The sequence below is a fragment of the Serinus canaria genome, chromosome 11 (genome assembly GCF_022539315.1).
Source record: "Serinus canaria isolate serCan28SL12 chromosome 11, serCan2020, whole genome shotgun sequence".
NCBI lineage: Eukaryota > Metazoa > Chordata > Aves > Passeriformes > Fringillidae > Serinus > Serinus canaria.
Genome location: NC_066325.1, coordinates 3,041,312 through 3,061,842, shown reverse-complemented (window position 1 = coordinate 3,061,842; position 20,531 = coordinate 3,041,312). Strand labels below are relative to the sequence as shown.

The 20,531-nt window shown below is 48.8% G+C and overlaps 1 protein-coding gene across 1 annotated transcript in view; it reads right to left on the bottom strand.

Moving 5' to 3' along the window:
• Nucleotides 1-1,952: 1,952 nt before the first annotated feature.
• SLC7A10 (solute carrier family 7 member 10) overlaps nt 1,953-20,531 on the bottom strand; it is a 38,898-nt gene continuing 20,319 nt past the window's right edge. Inside the window, exons 2-11 of the mRNA XM_050978904.1 lie at nt 17,323-17,527; nt 10,734-10,885; nt 8,974-9,099; nt 7,887-8,040; nt 6,101-6,224; nt 5,902-6,005; nt 4,828-4,924; nt 3,748-3,897; nt 3,324-3,501; nt 1,953-2,299 (exon numbers count right to left, since the gene is read on the bottom strand). Coding sequence (XP_050834861.1) covers nt 2,148-2,299; nt 3,324-3,501; nt 3,748-3,897; nt 4,828-4,924; nt 5,902-6,005; nt 6,101-6,224; nt 7,887-8,040; nt 8,974-9,099; nt 10,734-10,885; nt 17,323-17,527 — 1,442 coding nt within the window. The 3' untranslated portion in view covers nt 1,953-2,147. The remainder of the gene's footprint in view (nt 2,300-3,323; nt 3,502-3,747; nt 3,898-4,827; nt 4,925-5,901; nt 6,006-6,100; nt 6,225-7,886; nt 8,041-8,973; nt 9,100-10,733; nt 10,886-17,322; nt 17,528-20,531) is intronic.

Genomic DNA, 20,531 nt, shown 5'->3' with positions numbered 1-20,531 from the left:
TCTTTTTAGATAGAGATGAATAGAATTTTTATATATAGATGTTATGATTATTATTATATTACAAAAGTATTTCTGAATAATTAACCAAGATAATGAATCCATAATTTTTGTGCCAGGGCCATGGAAAGATACTTTTAAAATTACATTCAGATGGCTGTTACCAAGGCTACTGAATGTGATAGGTTTTGTTTTCAAATCCTGTGAAAGAGCAGTAGCTCAGAGCTGTTCTCACATTTTGCATTTTTAGAAGATTCCCTGGTGTGAAAGTGGCCATACTGCTACAGCAGCAAATCTCTATTTATTAATTAAGTGCATGATTTTTTTTTCCCCCTAGTGTATGGCACAAATAAAATATGCAAAACACTTTCTGAGGAGCATCTGATGTGTGAGTGATACTTGGTTGAGCCCAGCTGGAAAGGGGAATTGGAGCAAGGTGACACCCCCTGACACATCAAGAGACAGGAGGAGCATCAGGGTCCTCTCCTGTGTTTATCCTGAGCTCCCTGCTGAGCCTGCTGCAAGCCTCTGCCCGTGTTCCTCCTCCCCAGCTGGCACCTGGACCAGGCTGAGCTCCCTGCAGGAGCTCCTGGGTGCTGCAGGAGCCCTGTCCCATCAGGGATGCAGGAGCCCCCTCCACCTCTACATCAGTGCTTCAGAACTGAGACACCTGAGATTTACACCACTGCAAAACTGAGACACCTGAGATTAACATCACTGCAAAACTGAGATACTTAAGATTTACATCACTGGAAAACTGAGATATCTGAGATTTACACCACTGCAAAACTGAGATATCTGAGATTTACACCACTGCAAAACTGAGACATCTGAGATTTACATCACTGCAAAACTGAGATATCTGAGATTTACATCACTGCAAAACTGAGATATCTGAGATTTACATCACTGCAAAACTGAGACATCTGAGATTTACATCACTGCAAAACTGAGACATCTGAGATTTACACCACTGCAAAACTGAGACACCTGAGATTTACATCACTGCAAAACTGAGACACCTGAGATTTACACCACTGCAAAACTGAGATATCTGAGATTTACATCACTGCAAAACTGAGATATCTGAGATTTACATCACTGCAAAACTGAGACACTTGGGATTTACACCACTGCAAAACTGAAATATCTGAGATTTACACCATTGCAAAACTGAGATATCTGAGATTTACACCATTGCAAAACTGAGATATCTGAGATTTACACCACTGCAAAACTGAGATATCTGAGATTTACATCACTGCAAAACTGAGATATCTGAGATTTACATCACTGCAAAACTGAGACATTTGGGATTTAGATCACTGCAAAACTGAGATACTTAAGATTTACATCACTGGAAAACTGAGATCTGAGAATTTAGATCACTGCAAAGCTGAGATTCTTGAGATTTTCATAACTGGAAAACAGATACTTGAGAATTACATCACTGCAAAGCTGAGATATCTGAGATTTAGATCACTGCAAAACTGAGACACTTGGGATTTAGATCACTGCAAAGCAGAGACACCTGAGATTTAGATCACACTCTGTACCTTTTTCCTGTGTCACAGAATGATGCTGGAGGGTGCAGGGGTTGTGGCTGCTGTGGCTCTCACTCAGTGCAGCTCTGGCTGTGCTGCTCTGAGGAGCTGGGCTGGGGGTGCTGTGCTCCTCCAGGTGAGTGGAGGGCTGATCCTTTGGGTTGTACCTTCCTGGGCACTCACCCCACCCAGGGACAGCCAGAGCTCTCCTTGCTTTCTCTTGATTTCTGTACTTAGATTTTGTGTTGGGAACTGCCCTAGTTTTGAAATGCCTAAATTTGTGTGTCTCTGGTGGACCCTCATGGTGACTAAAATCAGTATTCCAGAGCTGTGGCTGTGCTGCTTTCCCCTGCTGAGCAAGAACACTGCCAGAAAAAAAAAAAAAAAAAAAAAACCAACCAGCTCCTTATTTTACATTTTATTTATTTTCTTTTCTTTTTTTTTTTTTTAATTTTTTTCCTTGGGGAATAACTAAAAGCTACAGAGGCCATCAAGGATGTAGTTCATTTTATGGGCTTCACTATTGGTGCTCTAAAACAATTTTTTTTTTTTCAGAAAAACTTTTATTTTCAAAAATCAGCATGTAAACAAGAAGCCACTTCAGCCTCAAAGGCCACGCTGGTGTGAATTCCTCACTGCTGTGTCACTCACCAGCCTCCAGGAGTGGGAGGAGGAGGAGTGGGAGTGCTCCTCCTCTGCACTGCCACACTGAGGGTACACCACAAAACACAGCTTCTGCCCCCAGCACGTCAGGGACTCTGCAGGGAGCAAATCACCAGCGTTACTGGGGGCTAATGGGCTCTTTGAACAAAAATGGGATGTTGGAGCTCTGCCACGAGGGAGGGAGCTGCATACCCTGCTGCCCCTGAGTGCCCTCCAATCCTTCCCCCAGCTCAGTCTGCAAAGAGTGCTCCTGGAACAGGGGCAGAAAGGTGGGACAGCTCTAGGGACACCTTCCCCAGCCCCTCTCAGAGCTGCCAGTGCTGCCCATGGCAGGCTGATGGGATGGGGATGGGAATGGGATTGGCATGGGGTGGGGATGGGTGGGGATGGGAATGGGATTGGCATGGGGTGGGGATGGGGTGGGGATGGGAATGGGATTGGCGTGGGGATGGGGTGGGGATGGGGATGGTATTGGCATGGCATGGCATGGCATGGCATGGCATGGCATGGCATGGCATGGCATGGCATGGCATGGCATGGCATGGCATGGCATGGCATGGCTGCCAGCCCTCCTGGCACTGTGTCAGCCCAACTGCAGTGAGCCCTGGCCCTGGGGAGCTGCTGGCAGTGCAGCCAAGTGCAGCTGACAGAAGCCCTGCAGGGTGCTTGTTTGAAAGTCCTCACCTTGGAGCAAAGTGATTAAAAACCAAGCACAACCAAAACATAGAGGATTATTTGCAGTTTCAATTTTATATGAGGGGTAATGTAAGTCTTTGTAAGAAACATTTGAGTAGGAGATAGCTCATCATGTCACACAGGGCTTGGAGCACAGCTGGAGGAGGCAGGGCAAAGGTGCCACAATCTCCTCAGTCCCTTGGTGACTGCTCATTCACTCTGTGTTTGTGTAAAGTGACACCCTGTGTATTTCCTGGGGCAGGCTGCTGTCAGCAAGCTGAGTGCATGGGCACAGAGGCATGAGAGGAGTTAAATGTAGCCAGGAGTGTGGGAAATACCTGCCCAAAGCAGAGCAGTGCCACTCTGTGCCCAGGGGCTGCCGTGGCACAGAGGGGTGGTTTGGTGCCAGCAGGGAGGGCAGGGAGGCACACAGGGCTGGCTTACCTATTAGCCTATTTACACACTTTGGTTTGTTTCTCCAGTAGACTCCAAGGAAGAACACTGGCACTCCAGTTAGAATGATAATGAGTCCAACCCCACAGACCACGGGCTCAGAGTACAGGCTGAAGACCAGCAGGAATGCCCAGAAGGCCAGGTAAGTGATGGGGATGAGGAGGTTCACCTGCCAGGAGAGAGCAGAGCAGAGCAGCAGGGGCTGGGTGGTGGTGGGGGGCTGCAGGCAGGGCAGGCTCCAGCTCCCCAGGCTGTGCCCCCTTCCCTCCACCACTGCTCCCCTCCCTGCCCATCCCAGCCAGCTCACAGGAGATCTGCCTGTGAGTCCTTCTGTTACCCTAATGGCCCTCTGGGGTCTGGGAGGTGTTCCCACCCCACCCATTGCAAGCAGGAGACTGAGACTTAGCAGAGTCACCTTGATAGGTCTGAAGATTTTGGGTTTCTTCCAGCGTAAAGCAATCAGGCCAATGATGGTCACTCCATAGCAGAGGTAGTTAATGAAGGACACGTAGTTGATCAGCGTGTAGGTGTCTCCAACAAGCATGATGATGAGTGTGGCCAAACACTGCAACGAGAGGAGCACAGCCTTCTTCAGCCATTACTCAAGAAAGCAGCTTAAAGACAACAAAACTGAGCAAAAATCCCATCAAAGCATTAAAAATCCCTTTGTTTGTGGCACCTCCTGGGCACATGCTGCTTCCTGGGGCTCTGTTCCTTATGCCAGAGCTGTGCCACCAGGGCTGGGGCTAAATTTGGGGCAATGTGGGGCATGCTGAGGCCAGAGGGTCTGTTCAAAAACACCCTGGGGTGCTGGACAGGTGTCTCTGCTGCCCATGGCCAGGCAGGGCTGGGAAGGCTGGCAAAGCTCCCACTCCACCTTTTTCTGTGAAGTGTTTTAAGAGCTGTTGAACCTTGTGGTGAGGACTCCAGGTGAAAGGCTTTCTCAGACTTAATTTTTGGCCTGTGAAAGAAATACCTGTGGCCCTCAGAGAACTGCCTGGCTCCCCCTCACAAGGTGTCTTGGTTGTTGAAAGTAATTCTTGGAGCACTTTGTCCTTTCCCTGGGACCCCCACACCTCTGCCTTTGGAGGCAGGACTTCAAGCAGCCCTGCTGGAGTGGGGTTAGGACCATGGAGGTTTCCAAATCCTGGTGGGAAGCAGGAACACTGGTCTAAGGAACTTTTCTTAAATGAAATATCTCTGTTTCAAAAGGCAGTCCCTGTCTCTTGCTGGAGGACAAGAATTAATGACTCATACTGCAATTCAGGTTCTGAGGGGAAACCCTTCAGGTGCCAAGGGGACTGGGAGGAGGAGGAATTATTTCTGAGGCTGAAGGCTGCTTCTCTCTGGGGCAGATGGAGCTGCTCAGCTGCCACTCAGGGCCACCCACTGCTCCTCTCCTGGGGTAAAGCCACCTCTGAAGGGTTTTCCCAGCTCACCTCTCCGTGGTTCAGAGTTTCTAAAAGCAGGAGGCAGAGCAGGGAAGGTAACTTACACAGATGAGGAGGGCAGGGATGGGTGTGCAGTTCTTGACGTGGATCATGGCCAGCAGACTTGGCAAGTGGCCTTCCCGAGCACCAGAGAAACACAGCCTGGGAACAAGAAAGGTCATGATGAACCCACTGGGTGTGCAACAGCCTCTCCAGTCCCTAGTCACATCACACCTCTTATCTCAACCACCTGCTTTGGCTTTCTCCTGGAAAGGAGCTGTGGCTGCAGCTGCAGAGACAGCTGGAGGCTGGGGAAAGGGATTGAGACTGAACCCTGCCGTGTGCAAGGCCTTTGACAGCTAATGCCACCTGCTCTGAGATGCCAAAACACCTCCAAGGGCCATCTGCTGCCCAGCACTGCCTCTGCCCAGTGAGGGGTGATGGCTCTGAAGGTTGTGTGGGTATTTACAGTGCCAAAAGGGGTTTGGATAAGGTTTAACATGCCTTAGCTTTTCACTTTTAAGTGTACAGCCTGTTACATATGCACTCCAATTTGCTGCATTTAATCCTACCCATGAAAGGGTTGGGATAAATAATTTTCCCAAGGTACTTCAGCTGTTTCCTCAAAAAACTTCGTAATTTCTAAATTAAATTCAGACAGGTCAGTTATTATAAACAGACTTTATTGATTACAGTCTTACAGACTTTACAGATTCTGGCCCAGCTATCAGCAGTATGCATGCAAAGCATCTTGCCTGAAAGGTGATTTTCCAGCATTAAGTGCCTGTAGCTGAGTGCAGCTCCAAAACTCTTCCTTGAGCAAAGCACAGTTTAGCTGTGAGCTACTGGAACTTTATTGACTTAAAATTACTTGGGTTCCATGCTAAAGCTGTGTTTGGCTCTTACTGTGAATTATTTCAATAACTCACGAGGATTAATTTGCAAGAGATTTCATGATTCGATATTACATTTGCCAATTTGAAACTGAATAATTCATAACTGATTGTGTCCAACACACCCAGCAACAAACTCATGCTCTACAACATCCAAAATGTCTAGCTAGCATTTCTCTAGCAAATGCAATTAAAACAGCCCCTCCCCAAATTAGATAACGTTCATAAAATTGTACTCCATCTAACCTTGATGAGGTAAAAAGGTATCCATTTATTCCTCCAAATGTAGATAGGGCCACTGAGACTGGCATAACCCAGGAAAAATAGCCCAGTAACTTTTCACCAAATGTCTAAAGCAACAGAAGGCAGAGAAACTGAAACACACTGCAAAGCACAGCACTGAAATCAAAGTGTGTTTGGACATGCAGGGAGTGGTTTTACTTACTACAGCCACAGCGTTGGAGGACAAGAGCTCCTGGGGAGACATGGCAGTGAAATATGCAATGTTGGTGAAGGTGTACACAAATGTCACCAATGGGATGGATATGAATATGGCACGAGGCAGGTTCCTGATGAGAGAATTGGGAGGGCAGATAAGAAATCACAACCGTGCACGGCGGGGTGGGGGTCACTGAGCTGGGGGTGCCTTGCTGTGTCTGGGGGGATGCAGAGCCTCCCCCAGCTCTCTGCCCCACTGCAGGCTGGAGGAGGCTGACATGCAATGCTGGGTCTGCAGGTGGATTTCCTGGTTGTTTTCCTGGGGGATGCAGAGCCTCTCCCAGCTCTCTGCCCCACTACTGGAGGAGGCTGACATGCAATGCTGGGTCTGCAGGGAGCTCCAGGGGACAGACACCACCAGCTCCCTTGGGGCTCTTGATGAGGACTGGGACAGACTGGTAGTGAAAAATGAAACATCCCTTTCCCAAAAGCCCTGGGAGCTTATTGCAAGACATTTTATTGCACCACAGTGCCCTGTGCAATAAAGGCACTGTGGTGCAATAAAATGTCTTGCTTTGCTTTACCTTCACCTGCTCTGAAAAGGAAGGGGGTCCTGTGCTTCAGCTGCTGCCCTGGCCCATTGTGCACCCTACACCTGGTCTGGTTTTACAACTTACAGTAGTTCAGATGTACTTGATCTCCAGCCCAGAGACCTTCCTAGAGGTGCACACCTGAGCTGCTCTGTGTCTAACAGAATGTGTTTTTCTCTCTGTGTCAGATTTGGAAAGAAAAAGGTTTTAGAAAGCCTGTTTGGCCTTGTGAATTTGAATAGATTTAGTAAAAGGAGGAAGTGGTTTTGGTTATCCAATCTTTTAATACTTTAATTTCTCCACTAAGGCTGCAACAATAATTTAAAAAAAAGGGCCATTTACTCCATTCTCTATTTCTCAACTAAGGCTATATTTACCTTATTTAAGTAATAACTTTTTTATTATTCAGCTTTGAAACATTAAAATATTGTTGTTTAATAAGGAAACACACTGCCACATTTTCTTTATTCCTGCCAAGATCTCTGGACACACACTTTGCCACTGACTGGTGTGCAGAGGTGCTCATGAGGCTGCAGCTTCAGGTCATTCCCATCCAAGCTGTATCAGCTTACATTTCTTGTTGTTTAATTGCTGTGTGCACTGGATGCCCAGAAGTAACTAATGCTCCAAGAGCTGCTCTTGACATTTGCCATTCCACTTCATTAACTCAGAAATGTTGAAACATTTGAGCTTTGCTGAGCTAAAATTCCCTTTCCCTCCAGCCTTCTCAGGCTGCTTGTGCTGAATCCTTTCCATCCCTTCCTAGAGCAGGATCAGCAGTGACCCAGGGTGAGCTGCCTTGGCAGAGTGTGCCACTTTCACTGCACAGCTGATCAGCCCTTTTGGGGTCTGTGGGACAGCTTTGGGTGAAAAAGCAAAGCAGCTCCCAGGGTAATTCAACTATTTTGTGACAAAGGAGATTTTTCCCTGTAGATACTTGAGTGGCACCTCATCCATGGGTAATTTTCTGCTCTGGAAGATGGAATATGATTGAACAGTGACTAAAGATCCTGTGGGCTGCTTTGATTCAGTTCATACCTAATTCCAGGGCTCCTGTAACTTGCCTGCTATCTGTTCTGAACAAAACTCTCTCTCCTTTGGAAAGCCAGTCCCACAGACATGGGATGACACTGCAGCCTCTCATGAAGTGAGCAATGCTCCCAGAGAGCTCCAGTGTCTCAGCAGCACGAAGGGGATACTTGCCTGCGGGGATCCACCAGCTCCTCTGTCACATAGTTCAAGAAGTTCCAGCCACTGAATGCAAAGGACCCTTGGAGAAAAGCTAATGCTAAGTGCCCCACAGATGGAGTCATCCAAAATCTGAATGCATTGCTTGGGGTCAGCTCTTTGTAGTTTCCTGCATAGAGAGTGCAAGGCAGATGTTAGGCCACGCCTGCCTACCTCACAGACTTTAAAATAGGTAATATTTTGCTTTTTATCCTTCATTAGAACTGAGCCTTCGTGCTGTTCATGCCACCATGGGCTGACACAGCAGTTGCAGTGCTTTCTGCAGGACAGCTCCTGCTCTCCTTCGCCACATCTGTGCCACAGCAGCTCCTGGGACCCTCTGGCAGCAGCACTGGCTGAGGGTGGATCCTTGGCACTGCAAATTCCTGCCTGCCCTTAATGCCATTCTCTTTTACAGGAGTTTGGTATTGTTCAGTAAATGTCCTTGAAAATAAAATACCTAAGGGCCTGAAAGTTTTGTCAAGACTGTAGGACTAGCACCACTGAGAAAACAAGTTTTCTGCTCTCTGTAAATGTCACATTTCTTCCTCCTTTATATGACTCATCATATACATGATAAAAATATTACAAGTCTTTTGCACTTTTGGCTTTCCAATAACTGGTGAGCCAGTGAGACATTTTTCACCTATGTTTAATCCTATCAGTGACTTTTTGTAGGAAATTGGACTGGTGCCTGAACTGAAGCAGATATCTTCCTGCCCTAGGCAAAGCATTGCTTACTCATTTTTACATCTAGAGCACTTCAATTTCAAAGAATGCACAACAGATTAAAAATGTTAACTAACATTCTAAAACATTGTGAGCTGCTCTCCTTTATTCTGTCAAATCCTACAAGGTGGATTGGAAAGGGATTGTTTTTAAGGGGACAAGGCTGATTTTTCCCTTGTGTCATTCTTTCCCCAGCTGTGTCTGTGTGCAGTCCCACAGCTTGGCAAAACCCTGCACACCCTCAGGGCAGTTTGTAAGGAGGAAACATCACAGTAAGTGGGAAAAATCAAGTCTATCAACAGTACCACAGCAATGTTAGTGTCTCACAGAGTACCTTTAAAGATCTGGATGAAGCCCACAACAATGATGAGGGTCAGAGCCAGGAGTTTTCCTGCTGTAAAAATGTCCTGGATGCGCGTGGCCCATCGCACGCTGGAGCTGTTCACCCACGTCAGGAGCACTGCAGAGCAAAGGGCTGAGCTCAGGGCAATGAAAGTGTGTTCATTTGAGAACACACAGCCAAAATAGTGGAAAACACTCATGTTCTGTGGAAAAGGCTGAGCCCTGTGGCAGGGAGAAATGATCAGGAGGACTCCATCTTATCAGAAGGCTAATTAATTACTTTATTGTACTATATTATCTTATGCTATATTACATCTAAACTGAGTCTGCTAAGCACACCCTGCACAGAATCTTGTGACTGTCACCCAACAGTCCCACACACACACCTGCCCCTGACAGGCCAAGGAACCAAACACCATCACTGTGGGTAAACAATCTCCATACTGCATTCTACTGTGGCACAAACACAGGCACAGCAAATGAGATGAGAATTGTGTTTCCTTTCTCTGAGGTTCAGAGAATGAGAATCCTAGCAATATTCTTGGGAAGAATTGTGCCTTGCTTTTCTCTGTGAAGAGAAATGAGGTGACAATGCTGAGGCTGAGGAGGAGCATCCCTGGCAGCCAGCAGCCCCTGGGTGCTGCCACAGGGGCTCTCCCCAGCCCAACACCTGTGCCTGAGCAGTGCCCAGTGTGTTTGGGTTTTGAGTTGTTTGAATGCTTCTTGAGGTATTAAAAGTCTTTTTTCTTAGCCCTGCACTTGAAGAAGAAGTTGGAATTTTTTGGGTTTGGTTTTTAAGGTATTTTTTTTTTTTAATCTAATGCATTCTTTTTTGGATTTGTGGAGGTCCATCTAGCAGGTCAGGTTGAGGCACACTGACCACCCTCTGGGTGGTGTTGGCTTTTTATTCTAAAAACTACATGTACTTTATTTACAGTAATTTTTAAATACTTATTGCTTATGTTAGACAGTTTGTCTTTATTTTAAACTAATTTAGGAGCGTCACTATCATAGCAGAAGACAGAGGACAAGAAGAAGAAAGACAGGACACTCTTAGATTCTTCTATTTTGCTTCTTGAACTCCCATTCTAAACACTTTAAAATTCTACTTTTTCACTTTGTGATAAATTCACTGTCATTTTATTCAAACTCTTGTGGCTTGTAACTCTTTGCACAAAATTGGTAATTGTTTCCATGGGTTAAAATCAAAGGTTTTTTTGACTCCATGCCAAGGTCTCTGAGCTCTCTGCCAGGGTCTCGAGTCCTCCAGGGCAGCCAGAGGGATGTCCTGGCTCTGACAAGTGTGCAAGGGTCATTGCCTCCTCACAGGAGCAGTGAAAGTCTCCAGTCCTGCAGCTCAGCTTTGCTCCTGCCAGCCCCAGCAGAGGCTGATGTAGGGCTGGCTGTACTCTGCCTCCTTCACTCTCACCTGTGTGTGAGTGTCAGAGGGGACAGGAAGGGCTCACAGGGTGCTGCTGACCTGTGCCAGGTGCCCATGGCTCTGCTGCCCCATCCCACAGGCTCACCTGCCCCCACTTTCCCTGGACCCCCAGGGACCTTGTGCCTCCCTCCAGGCCCCTGCACTTGCTGCAGGCAAGGGCAAAGGGGCAGAATATCCCACACCAGCCATGGTGCCTCTCCTGGGAGTTCTCCAGTGGTCTATGGAGCTGGGGCCCTGACCCCAGCCTGGCTGGAGTGAGCCCTTGTGAAACCAGGGCAAGGTCTGTGTGTGTGCAAGAAGCAAATACTCACATAGACAGACCATGGAGAGGATCCTGGAGGCATTATAGGGGGGAATGCAGTTGGGGAAGACAGGCTGCAGGACATAGTTGGAGAAGGTCAGTGCAATGACAGCCAGACTGGTTGGGTACATGATGAGCACGGCACTCCACAGCAGCAGAAACCTGGGGAGACAAGGAAAAGCACAAGAGAGCAGTGCTGGGGCTGTGCTGTGCTGGAGGAGGTCACACAGAGCCAGCTGTGCCAGGGGTCAGGGCTGAGCTCCTCCATCCTGTCACACACACCAGGGACCCTCCTCAGCCCTCCTCCCGTGTTCTCAGCACCATCTGTGTTTTAAATGAAACACTGCTGTTCCAGATTGCAAGGCAAGATGTATTCTGTTACCATCTGTAGGGCAGCTGTCTGGTGTCAAGTGGGCAATTCCCCTTATCTCTCTGCCTGAGTGATCACAATCACCCCTCCCTTTGGGCACCTGCTGATAACAGGCTACTGAATGTCACTGCATGACTGATAAGAACTGTAACATCCCATTGTGAGATGCTCTGCCCAGAGGGAGGAGCCAAGCATTGCTACACAGATATAATCTGGGCATTCTGACACCCCAGCAGGGCTTTCTCCACTGGATTCTCCAGAGGAACAGCAGCTGCTTCTACTTCCACGGATCTGTGGAGGAAGAATACACCCTTTCTCTACAGGACCCCCCTGCTCCAATAGAACCACACCTGACACTTCAGGAGGACTGCAGCCACTTTTCCAACTGGACCTGACAGGGTGTCAGGTTGAGTTCTGACTCTGTCAGGGTTGTTCCAGTGCATTGCATTGTTTTATTTCATCCTTTTATTTTATTTTTCTTTCCCCTTCCCTATTAAAGAACTGTTATTTCCTGCTCCCATATTTTTCGCCTGAGAGCCCCTTAATTTAACATTCATAGCAATTCGGAGGGGTGGGGAGGGTTTGCATTCTCCATTTCAGGGCAGGCTCCTGCCTTCTTTAGCAGGCACCTGTCTTTCCAAAACCAAGACAACTGTGAAGCAAGCATGGCTTAGGAATGTGTGCTAGAGTGAGGGTTATGACCAGCAGGCATGTTTTGGTTTAACTCTGTGTCTGGAGAGGAGCTCTGCTGCTCCTGAGCTGACAGGTCACCACAGCAGACAGCAGCCCCAAAACCCCTCTGAAGGATTTTGGCTGCAGCTACACTTTTGGGACTGCTACCAGCTCCCTGCTGGTCACTGGGGGCTTTCTGGTGACTGCTGGTGCTGGCTCTGTGGCCCAGGCAGTGCTGCAGTATTTTGTGATGGATCACACAGCTGGGCTGGCTGCCTGCCTCCAGCTGTGGCTTCGGGTGATTGCACCCAACAAGGTTTTGTGCAAATGTAAAGTGTGAGATATTTTGGGTTTTCATTCTGTGCAAAGGGAAAAAAAAAATTAAAAAGGCAGCAGTGGATTAGGTTAGTCTTTTAAAAGTATTTGAAGTATCATTATTCCTATAGTGAGAAGTAGTCACTGCAAGAAAGTGAAGATTTATTGTCATATATACACACACACAGACACACACACACACACACACACACACAGTCATTTGTTCACATACATGCACAAATATAATGCAGGGATGCATGACACAAATGAGGATTTGAGAGGATATTTCCAAATATGACAGTATAATTTCTATATTTCATGGGCTGCTCTTTAGGGGCTGCACCCACCCAGTGTGCCCCCTGCAATCTGCACTGCTGAGGGAGGATGGAGCCTCTATGTGTCTCTAGCCTGAAAGTGCTGCTGGCTGGCTGCTCCTCAGCTGAGCTGGAAAATGTCTCTCAGTCCCATCCTTCCCTTTGCCTTCTTGCTCATGAGAAGGATGAGGCAATTAATTAGCTACCACAGTTAATTTGGTAAACCGGACCAATGTCAGAGCTGGGTACCTGTACCTACAAAAAACTCAGCAGTTTTTTTCTTTATTTTTGTCATGTGAATCCCTTCTGGTTTTTTTTTTCCCCTCAATTTCTAATGTTTTTCCTTGTGGTTCAGAGCAGTTTTCTCCAGTGATTGCTTTGTGCTATTTGGTGGTGTCACTGAGATCCCAGTGCCATCCCTAAACACCCAGCTGTGGGGGCCAGGGGGCAAGGCTGGCATGTGCCATGTGCTCCCAGTGGCAGCAGCTGCCAGGGCAGCACCAGGAGCTGGAAATGGTTGCTCCTGGGGAAAAGGGCTGGTGGGGAGAGGATGGGGGAGAGGGCACAGCATGGCACACCTGGAATCACTTTGTTCTTCAGCTGGAAAGTGGCAGAGTCATTGGCCTGAGGGCTGAGCTACAGCGCAGGAGGTGGAGATGGAGCTCCACCCTAGAGCCTTTCACAGTTACTCAGTAGCTGGGATCACAAAAAATAAGAGAAGTTGAATCTTCTCTTGCTATTGACTCAGAAGTGATCAGATCTTTATAACAAGTTTGAGACAGCTGAATGTAAAGAAAAAGGAAGATGTGAGTGGTTGGTTGGTTTTGGTTGGTTTGGCTTCCTCTGGGTTGGTACAGCATGGGTTTGTTTGTTTGGGTTTTCTTTTTCTGAACACTGGAATTTGCATGAGAAATCTGAGCTCCTGCAGGTGCTGGTGCTGAAGGAGCAGGTGAAATAACCCCTGTGCCTGTACTCTAGCTGCTGGCTGGATGGGCTCTGCTGTGTTTGGTTGTTGAGCCTGATCCAAAGTTCCCAGAAGTCAATGGCCCACAGTCCATCAGTGTGGGTATGAGTGAGATCCTGTCTACTCAGAGCCCATCCCCCTGTCTAGAAACAGCCCAGAGTGAGTGGGGCCATCTGCTACCCCTGGGCAGGGGTGGCAGTCATGTGGAGTGCCACCCATCCCTGGACCAAGACTGAATTTTTCTGCAGATACCTCTGCATACCAACTCCCTCACCTGTGGAAAGAAATAAACAACATGGTTTCACCTGGGTCCTAAATAGTCTAGTGGACTTGGTTTTCAAATATCTGCTTGGCATGTGCCTGTACTCGCACAAGGATCTCAAGTCAGACATGTTATGGATTCAAAGCAGCCTGTGGAAATATAAAATTCCAGTGTACCCTACTTGTGCATTAGCAAAAGAAACCAGTTTGAAACAGGTGCTACAGTACAGCTCACCTCAGAACAATTCAGGAGGAACTGAACTGGTTTAAGCTGGGGCCAGTTTGAATGCTATTAATGCCATCCTACATTGCTGAATGACTTACTGCCTTTGGAAAATTCAAAATCTTGCAATAACAAAAAAGAAACATGGAAGTATATTTGAAGCATGTTACACTTGCAGTTTGGAGTGGCACTTGTGAAAGCTTTGGCTGCAAGCTGCACTGACTGATGTGGGCGAGGATGTCTGTCCAGAGAGCAGGCTCTGCTGGTGAAGAGCTGTGGCAGCTGCAGCATCACTGCTGAGCAGTCAGAAGGAGTGCTGTGGATCAGAAACTCACTGCAGGGTTTATTCATTGTCTCCTGCAAGAACACCTGCTAAGGCCTTTATTTATCATTTGGGGTAATGTTCTCTTTACTCAGACTTGCAGGCCCTCATGATGCTGTGCTCAGAGGGCTCCTGCAGCACAGGCTGTGGCCATTTCCTGCAGTTTGGGCTCACACACAAATGCTATTTAAACCCACAATAATTCCTAAATAGAGAGGAAAGCAGGAGTCTTTCTCTGGTACCAGACCAGAGCCTGGTAATACTGGAGCCCCTTCCTCACCTCCTCCTCCTCCTCCCTTGGCCAGAGAGCTGGGGACTGTCTCTGCTCAGGGCTGTCCCCAGCCAAGGTTTGCTATCACCAGCACTCTTCAGCAGTGCTCCTTGCTGTCCTTGAGCCAGCCAGGGCTGCTGCTCTGCAGCCACAGCTCCTGCCAGCTCAGGAGATGGCCCTGTCCTGCCTCTGTTGGTACATTCAGCTCCTCACATCACAGCCAGCAATGTGGCTTTTTCAACAACCAGTTCTGTGCCCAGCTATCAGCACTGCCAGACACAGAAGCTGGGGCATGGAGTACTCCAGTGGCTGTCACAATCACATGATATTTCTTTGTGCCTTGCATCTGTGCAGCAAAACCTGCATAGATATATAAAAAATAATAAATGGGAGGATTTTGGGAGACAGGGACAAGAGAACAGGAGTGGAGTTGTGGTGGTCTGGGTGGGCTCTCACAACAAACACTTTTTTATGAACAGACCAAAACATCCAGCTGGTCACTGGGAAAGGCAGGAGCACTAAAGCTTTGTGTGCTGAGTTTGATGTGCTCAGCTGTGGAAGGATTAAATAAAAGAGAGCAGCAGAGGTTTTTGTGCCAGGGAGGCACAGGGCAGCCCCTGTACTGCCTGTGCACTGCCAGGGCTGGATGGGCACCCCCAAGTGGGGAGCTGGAGGTGCTGGAGCTCCCAGAGCTGCAGCCTTTAGATGGTGGCTCAGCAAAGTGCCCTGCTGCCCTTTTTCCAGCTTGGCTTTACTGGAAAAGATCACCCAAGTCCCCCTTTTTACACCAAAACCTGCCTGATGGCTTTTGCCCTTGGTCATAATAGTGGGAGTATTTTTTCCTTGAGAGAGAGCTGACATCTCTGCACAGGCAGGATGGGAGCACCACTCCCCTTCAGGTGGTAGGCTCTGCTTTTTTGGTCTTGCTTGTGCATCACAAGCCTGGACACCAAGTAAGTGCTGCCCAAGCAGAATGTCCTGCCTTGCGATGTGAGACTGTGCCCAGGTACATGCTGGGGAGTGATCAATCAGCTGCTGTGTGGGTTGTTATAGCAGCTGCACAGCTTGGTGGTTGCAGGGACCAGGCAAGTTCTCTGAGTGTGGCAGAAGGAGCTGAGGAACAATTTAAATGATTTAAATTTAATTTAATTTTAGTTGTACTTGATTTCTAAGTAGTTTCATTTTCTCCCCTAGAAAGCACAATTCCTTTGGTTTTTTAGGCCTCTCATGTTGCTGGCCTCCTTCACAGTGATGTTCCAGGGGTGGGGCTTGTGCCAGCCTGTGGGGTTCTGTGTTCCCAGGTGCCCTGTCCCTGCTTGCAGACACTGTCTGCAGGCACTGGGGAAGCTGCTGCCTGCTGCTGCAGGGCCTTGGAGAAGCAGAGCTCTGCTGTGCTCCTGCCTCAGGAGAGAACACACCTGAGTGGAGCTGAGATAGCCAAGCCAAGGCTGCTGTTGCCTCCATCAGTTCTGAGATGTCAGTGTAATGTTCTGTGCAAAGCAGGACAGCAGTCAGAGAGGGATCCCACCAGCTAAAGAACACAGACTGCATGGACCAGCAGAAGGCAATGGCTGAAGCTTGGCAAGATCAGAAATGCCCCTGGTGAGCAGGCATGTCTGCAGGGCTGGCTGTGCCTGTGTGGCTCTGAGCTGAGCAGGCAGGAGAGCTCAGACTTTGGAACAGGGTGACACACTGCCTGTGCTGTGCCTCTTCTGGTTTGTCCTTGCTCAGCAGCCAGCTCAACTGCTAGAAGCTCATTTTCCATCTCACATGAGAAGGAATACTCTGGTTTGCTGGGTTTTCTTCCTTACTCTTTCTCTAGTTTTCTGTACTGGTGCTTATTTTTCTTAACTAAGCCACCAGCATGTGGTCTGGCCTCTCTACTCACAATGAGAGAGCTGCTCAGAATATTCTGGTGCTTCTCTAGTAGGCTGTGAGTACAGGCTGACAGCTCAATTTATTGTGTTGAATCCATCAAAAAGTGTACCCTCAAAAAAAAAAGAAAACCTCCTCTCACTTGTCCCTTCCTCACTTGTCCCTTCTTCACATGGCCACACCACTCCAGCAGTGTTATTTTCAATAACAGCACTCCCCCCTCTCTGTATTTACTTGGTGATTCTGGACAGCAAGTCAAGCAGCTTTGCTTTATTTGTGGTGAGCAGCTCCAGCCTGGCCTGGGATGGCCTAAAACTCTTCCACACCAGCACTGATCATTCATGGCCTGCACACAGGAACATCACCCAGACACAGCATCCCCCTCCTCTGGCATGGAAAGTGAAAGGGTCTGTCACCTTCCCTTGGGAATCACCACTGGGGGGGTCTGTGTGGGTACAGTTTGGCACTTCTAACAGAACAGAAAGACTGATTTTGCTGAAGCATTTTTTATTGACAAATGTCATCTCTTCCGAGTCAGATGACTTTCCCACACCAAACACTCAACATGAATGGGCTTTCAAATCAGTTTCTAGAGATAGGGTTGGTGATGTTCACAGGGGTCTCAGGATGAGGGAAGAGAAGAGAACCTGACTCCATATTTAGAAGACTTGATTTATTATTTTATGATATATATTATATTAAAACTATACTAAAAGAATAGAAGAAAGGATTTCATCAGAAGGCTTGCAAAGAAGGAGAATGGAATGGAATGATGACAAAATCTTGTGTCTGACCAGAGAGAGACACAGCTGGACTGTGATTGGCCATTAATTAGAAACAACCAGATGAGACCAATCCCAGATCCACCTGTTGCATTGCACAGCAGCAGATAATCATTGCTTGCATTTAGTTCCTGAGGCCTCTCAGCTTCTCAGGAGGAAAAATGATTTTTCACAGGAATCCCAAGGAAAGGATTTTTCCCAAAACATGTCTGTGACAACAGGGTACTTACCCAGCCAGCCCACCAAAGATCTCGGTGACATAGGAGTAGTCCCCTCCTGACTTGGGGATGGTGACTCCCAGCTCGGCGTAGCACAGCGAGCCCAGCGCGGCCACGCCGCCCCCCAGCACCCAGATGATGAGAGCCAGTCCCACTGAGCCAGCGTGCTCCAGCACTCCTTTGGGGGAAATAAAGATCCCAGAGCCTATGATGTTACCTGCAAAGGACAACACGGCAGCAGTCAGGTAAAAGGAAGTAAATAGTGGGCTTTTATTTGTTCAAAAGAAGGGAAATGAGCCCAGAGTCCCTGCTCAAACAAAAAGCACAGCTGTGCCACCCCTGTGCCCCCCTTGCAGATTTTGTATGGCTGCACTGCTTCTGATTATGCCCTGGCAGAAGTGATGCCTTTTATCAGCAACCAAAGATGGTAAATGTGTGCTCAGCTCTGCTGAAGTCTCAGCTGAGGATCCGTGACGCTTCTGGCATCAACTTCCTCAGCCTGCACAAGTGTCTGCTCTCACCTGCCATGCCCAAGGTTATCACTGCAAGGAGTTAAAGTGCCTTTGTAATGAAGAATTTTCATCCACTCCTGAGAGGAATTTGAACAAGTTAAGGCAAATTTCCAGGGAGTTTGGGAGGTCAAAAAAGAAGAGAGTAGCATTGTCTATAACGACAGGCCCAAAAGGTGTGCTTGCCACCAAGGATGGATTTAAGGTTGTGCTTGGAAAAGTAACCTCAAAGTCTGAAATATTAAAAATCCATAAGCATTTTGTTCTTGCAATATCCGTGCTGCTTTGTGATCAGCCATGAAATGTAAAGTTATAATGTGGCATGGCTAAAACATTGGACAACATGAGACAATTGAGATGATGTGAGCTGAAGCAGTGCTGGGTATAGAAAGGGAGTGCTGGAAACCTCCAGGCGCTCTGTTTGCATGTGGGGCCAGCCTGTGTTACATGATGGGAGAGCAGCTGTCTCAGGGCTGGGCACAGGGGGTGGCAGTGGCTGGGTGACATCAGAGCGGGGCTGTCACCAGCGCGGCTCTGCAGGGCCCCACCCTCAGCCCTGGGCCCAACCCCTTCATTCCTGCTCTGGAGCGGGGCCCAGAGCAGCCCTCAGGGAGTTTGCCGATGGCACTGAATGGGGAGGAGCTGTTGGCTCCTGGCAGGGCAGAGGGGCCCTGCAGAGAGCCCCAGGCAGTGGCAGAGAAGGGCAGTGCCCGGGCAGGTGCAGTTCAGCTCGGGCAGGGCTGGGCCCTGCCCTGGCCCGGGGCAGCCCTGGCTGTGTGGGGGCACTGGGCAGGGAGAGCTGGAGAGCAGCTGCAGGAAGGGACCTGGGGCTCCTGGCCGGGGGCCCTGGAGCTGAGCCAGCAGTGCCCTGGCAGCCAGCAGGGACATCCCTGTCCTGGGGCATCAGCCCCAGCTCTGCCAGGCCGGGGGGGATTGTTCTGCTCTGCTCTGGGCTGGGGCAGCCTCACCTTCAGTGCTGGGGGCACTCTGGGGCACCAGAGCAGGAGAAAGACAGGAAGGCATTGGAGAGGGCCCAAGGAGGCCCTGAGGGTGGGGAAGGGTCTGCAGGGGAAGCCCTCAGTGAGTCCTTGGTACTGTTGTGCGCCACAGTTTAACAGCTGCACTCATGCAGATGGAGAAAGATCTTGAGTGATAAAAGCCCCCTAAAAATGACCTGCTACCTGCCAGCAGACATACCTGTGTGCCTGCATCTTCCACGGAGCAATGTGCCTGAACACACTGCACTGCTGGGAGGAGCTGGTGGTACTCTGGGGAGCATGCTGGAGTTCAGACATAGTGTTTATAGTGTTTTTTACCAAGACAGACCTGTATGTTTCCATTGTCTCTTTGGGATGGAATCATATTCCTTTCTGGCCACTCCAGTACTGAACAAATGCCCAAAGACAGAATAAATGGCTCCAGTGGCTCCTTTCCTGCCATCTCCTCCTGCCCTTGCTCACCTCAGCTCAGGTATGTTGCTGTTTTTGGCAGCAAAGAGCAGATGCACATGCTCACCCTTCAGCAGGCTCTCAGTGTCCACCCCTGTGCCCTGAGTCACCTTCCCATGCTGTCCATACACGAGGAAAGGATGCAATCCAAACTCAGCCTGGCATCCCTCACACTGGTAATGGACAAGAAATCCAAGGTTCCAGGGTGTCTGCAGAGCTGTGCTCGTGGTGCTGCCAGGGTCTGGCTGTGGGGATGGACAGACCTGCAGTGGGGTGGGAAGGGTGGGGAATGCAGAGACCAGCAGCAGCAGCAGCAGCAGGGGAAGCTGTGTGATCTGGCCATGCTGTGAGGAGCATCTCCTGCTGAGGTGTAACAGCAGGACAGGTGGTGGCAGTGATGTGGCACAGTGCAGGCTTGTGGGGGTCCCAGTTTGGGTTTCTCTGGGTCTGGACTGAAGGCACTCCAGACAGCAGTTCATGTTCACACTCAGCTGTTTATCATTTCTTATCAGTAAAACAGTCTCACTGCTGGGAGTTCAGCAGCTTTTCATTAGAAGGCACAAAATGCCCAACAATCTCTTCTTCCAAGGGCTTTTAAGACTGAACTATCCAATGAAGAGCTGACACCTGGATTATTTTCCCTTTTAACCCAATGACTGATCCCACAGAGCTGCAATGGGGACTTTCCTGCCCAATTAAAAAATGCCACCCAAAGCCATGGAGAAGGAGGAAGAAGGAGCATGAAGAAGAAGCCCAGGATGACACCCTGTGACCTCCATCTGGCTTTCATCCACAGCACACTAAAAATCCCAAACCCTCAATTTCTCACCCAGTGACACACCTGCACTCCTCTCTATGATCTATTGCACACTTTTGTGGATTCCAGTCTATCTTGGAGTCTGGGAAACTTTCTCCATGAGTGAGGGTCAGAGTCAGTGCTGCCCTGGGGGTCAGGGCACCCCAGAGCAGACACAGAAATATTCCCTGGGGTGCCCTGGGTTTGCACACAGGCTAAACAAACATGATGTGGGTTTTGAATGCTTGCACTCAGCACTGGCAGAGCTCTCTGTGTTTCAGGTTTCTGCCCCCAGGAAGGGGCATGGCTGGTCCCTGCAGCCTGGGTGGTGGGCACTGAGGGGCACTGGCACTGGGGCTCTTTCCCAAACCCAAATGGCTGCAGGGAGGTGTCTGTGGTTTAGAATGATGGGCTCCTGTTATGGTAAGACTGCCAAAGCTGTCCTCCTCATCTGCAACTCTGTCTGAG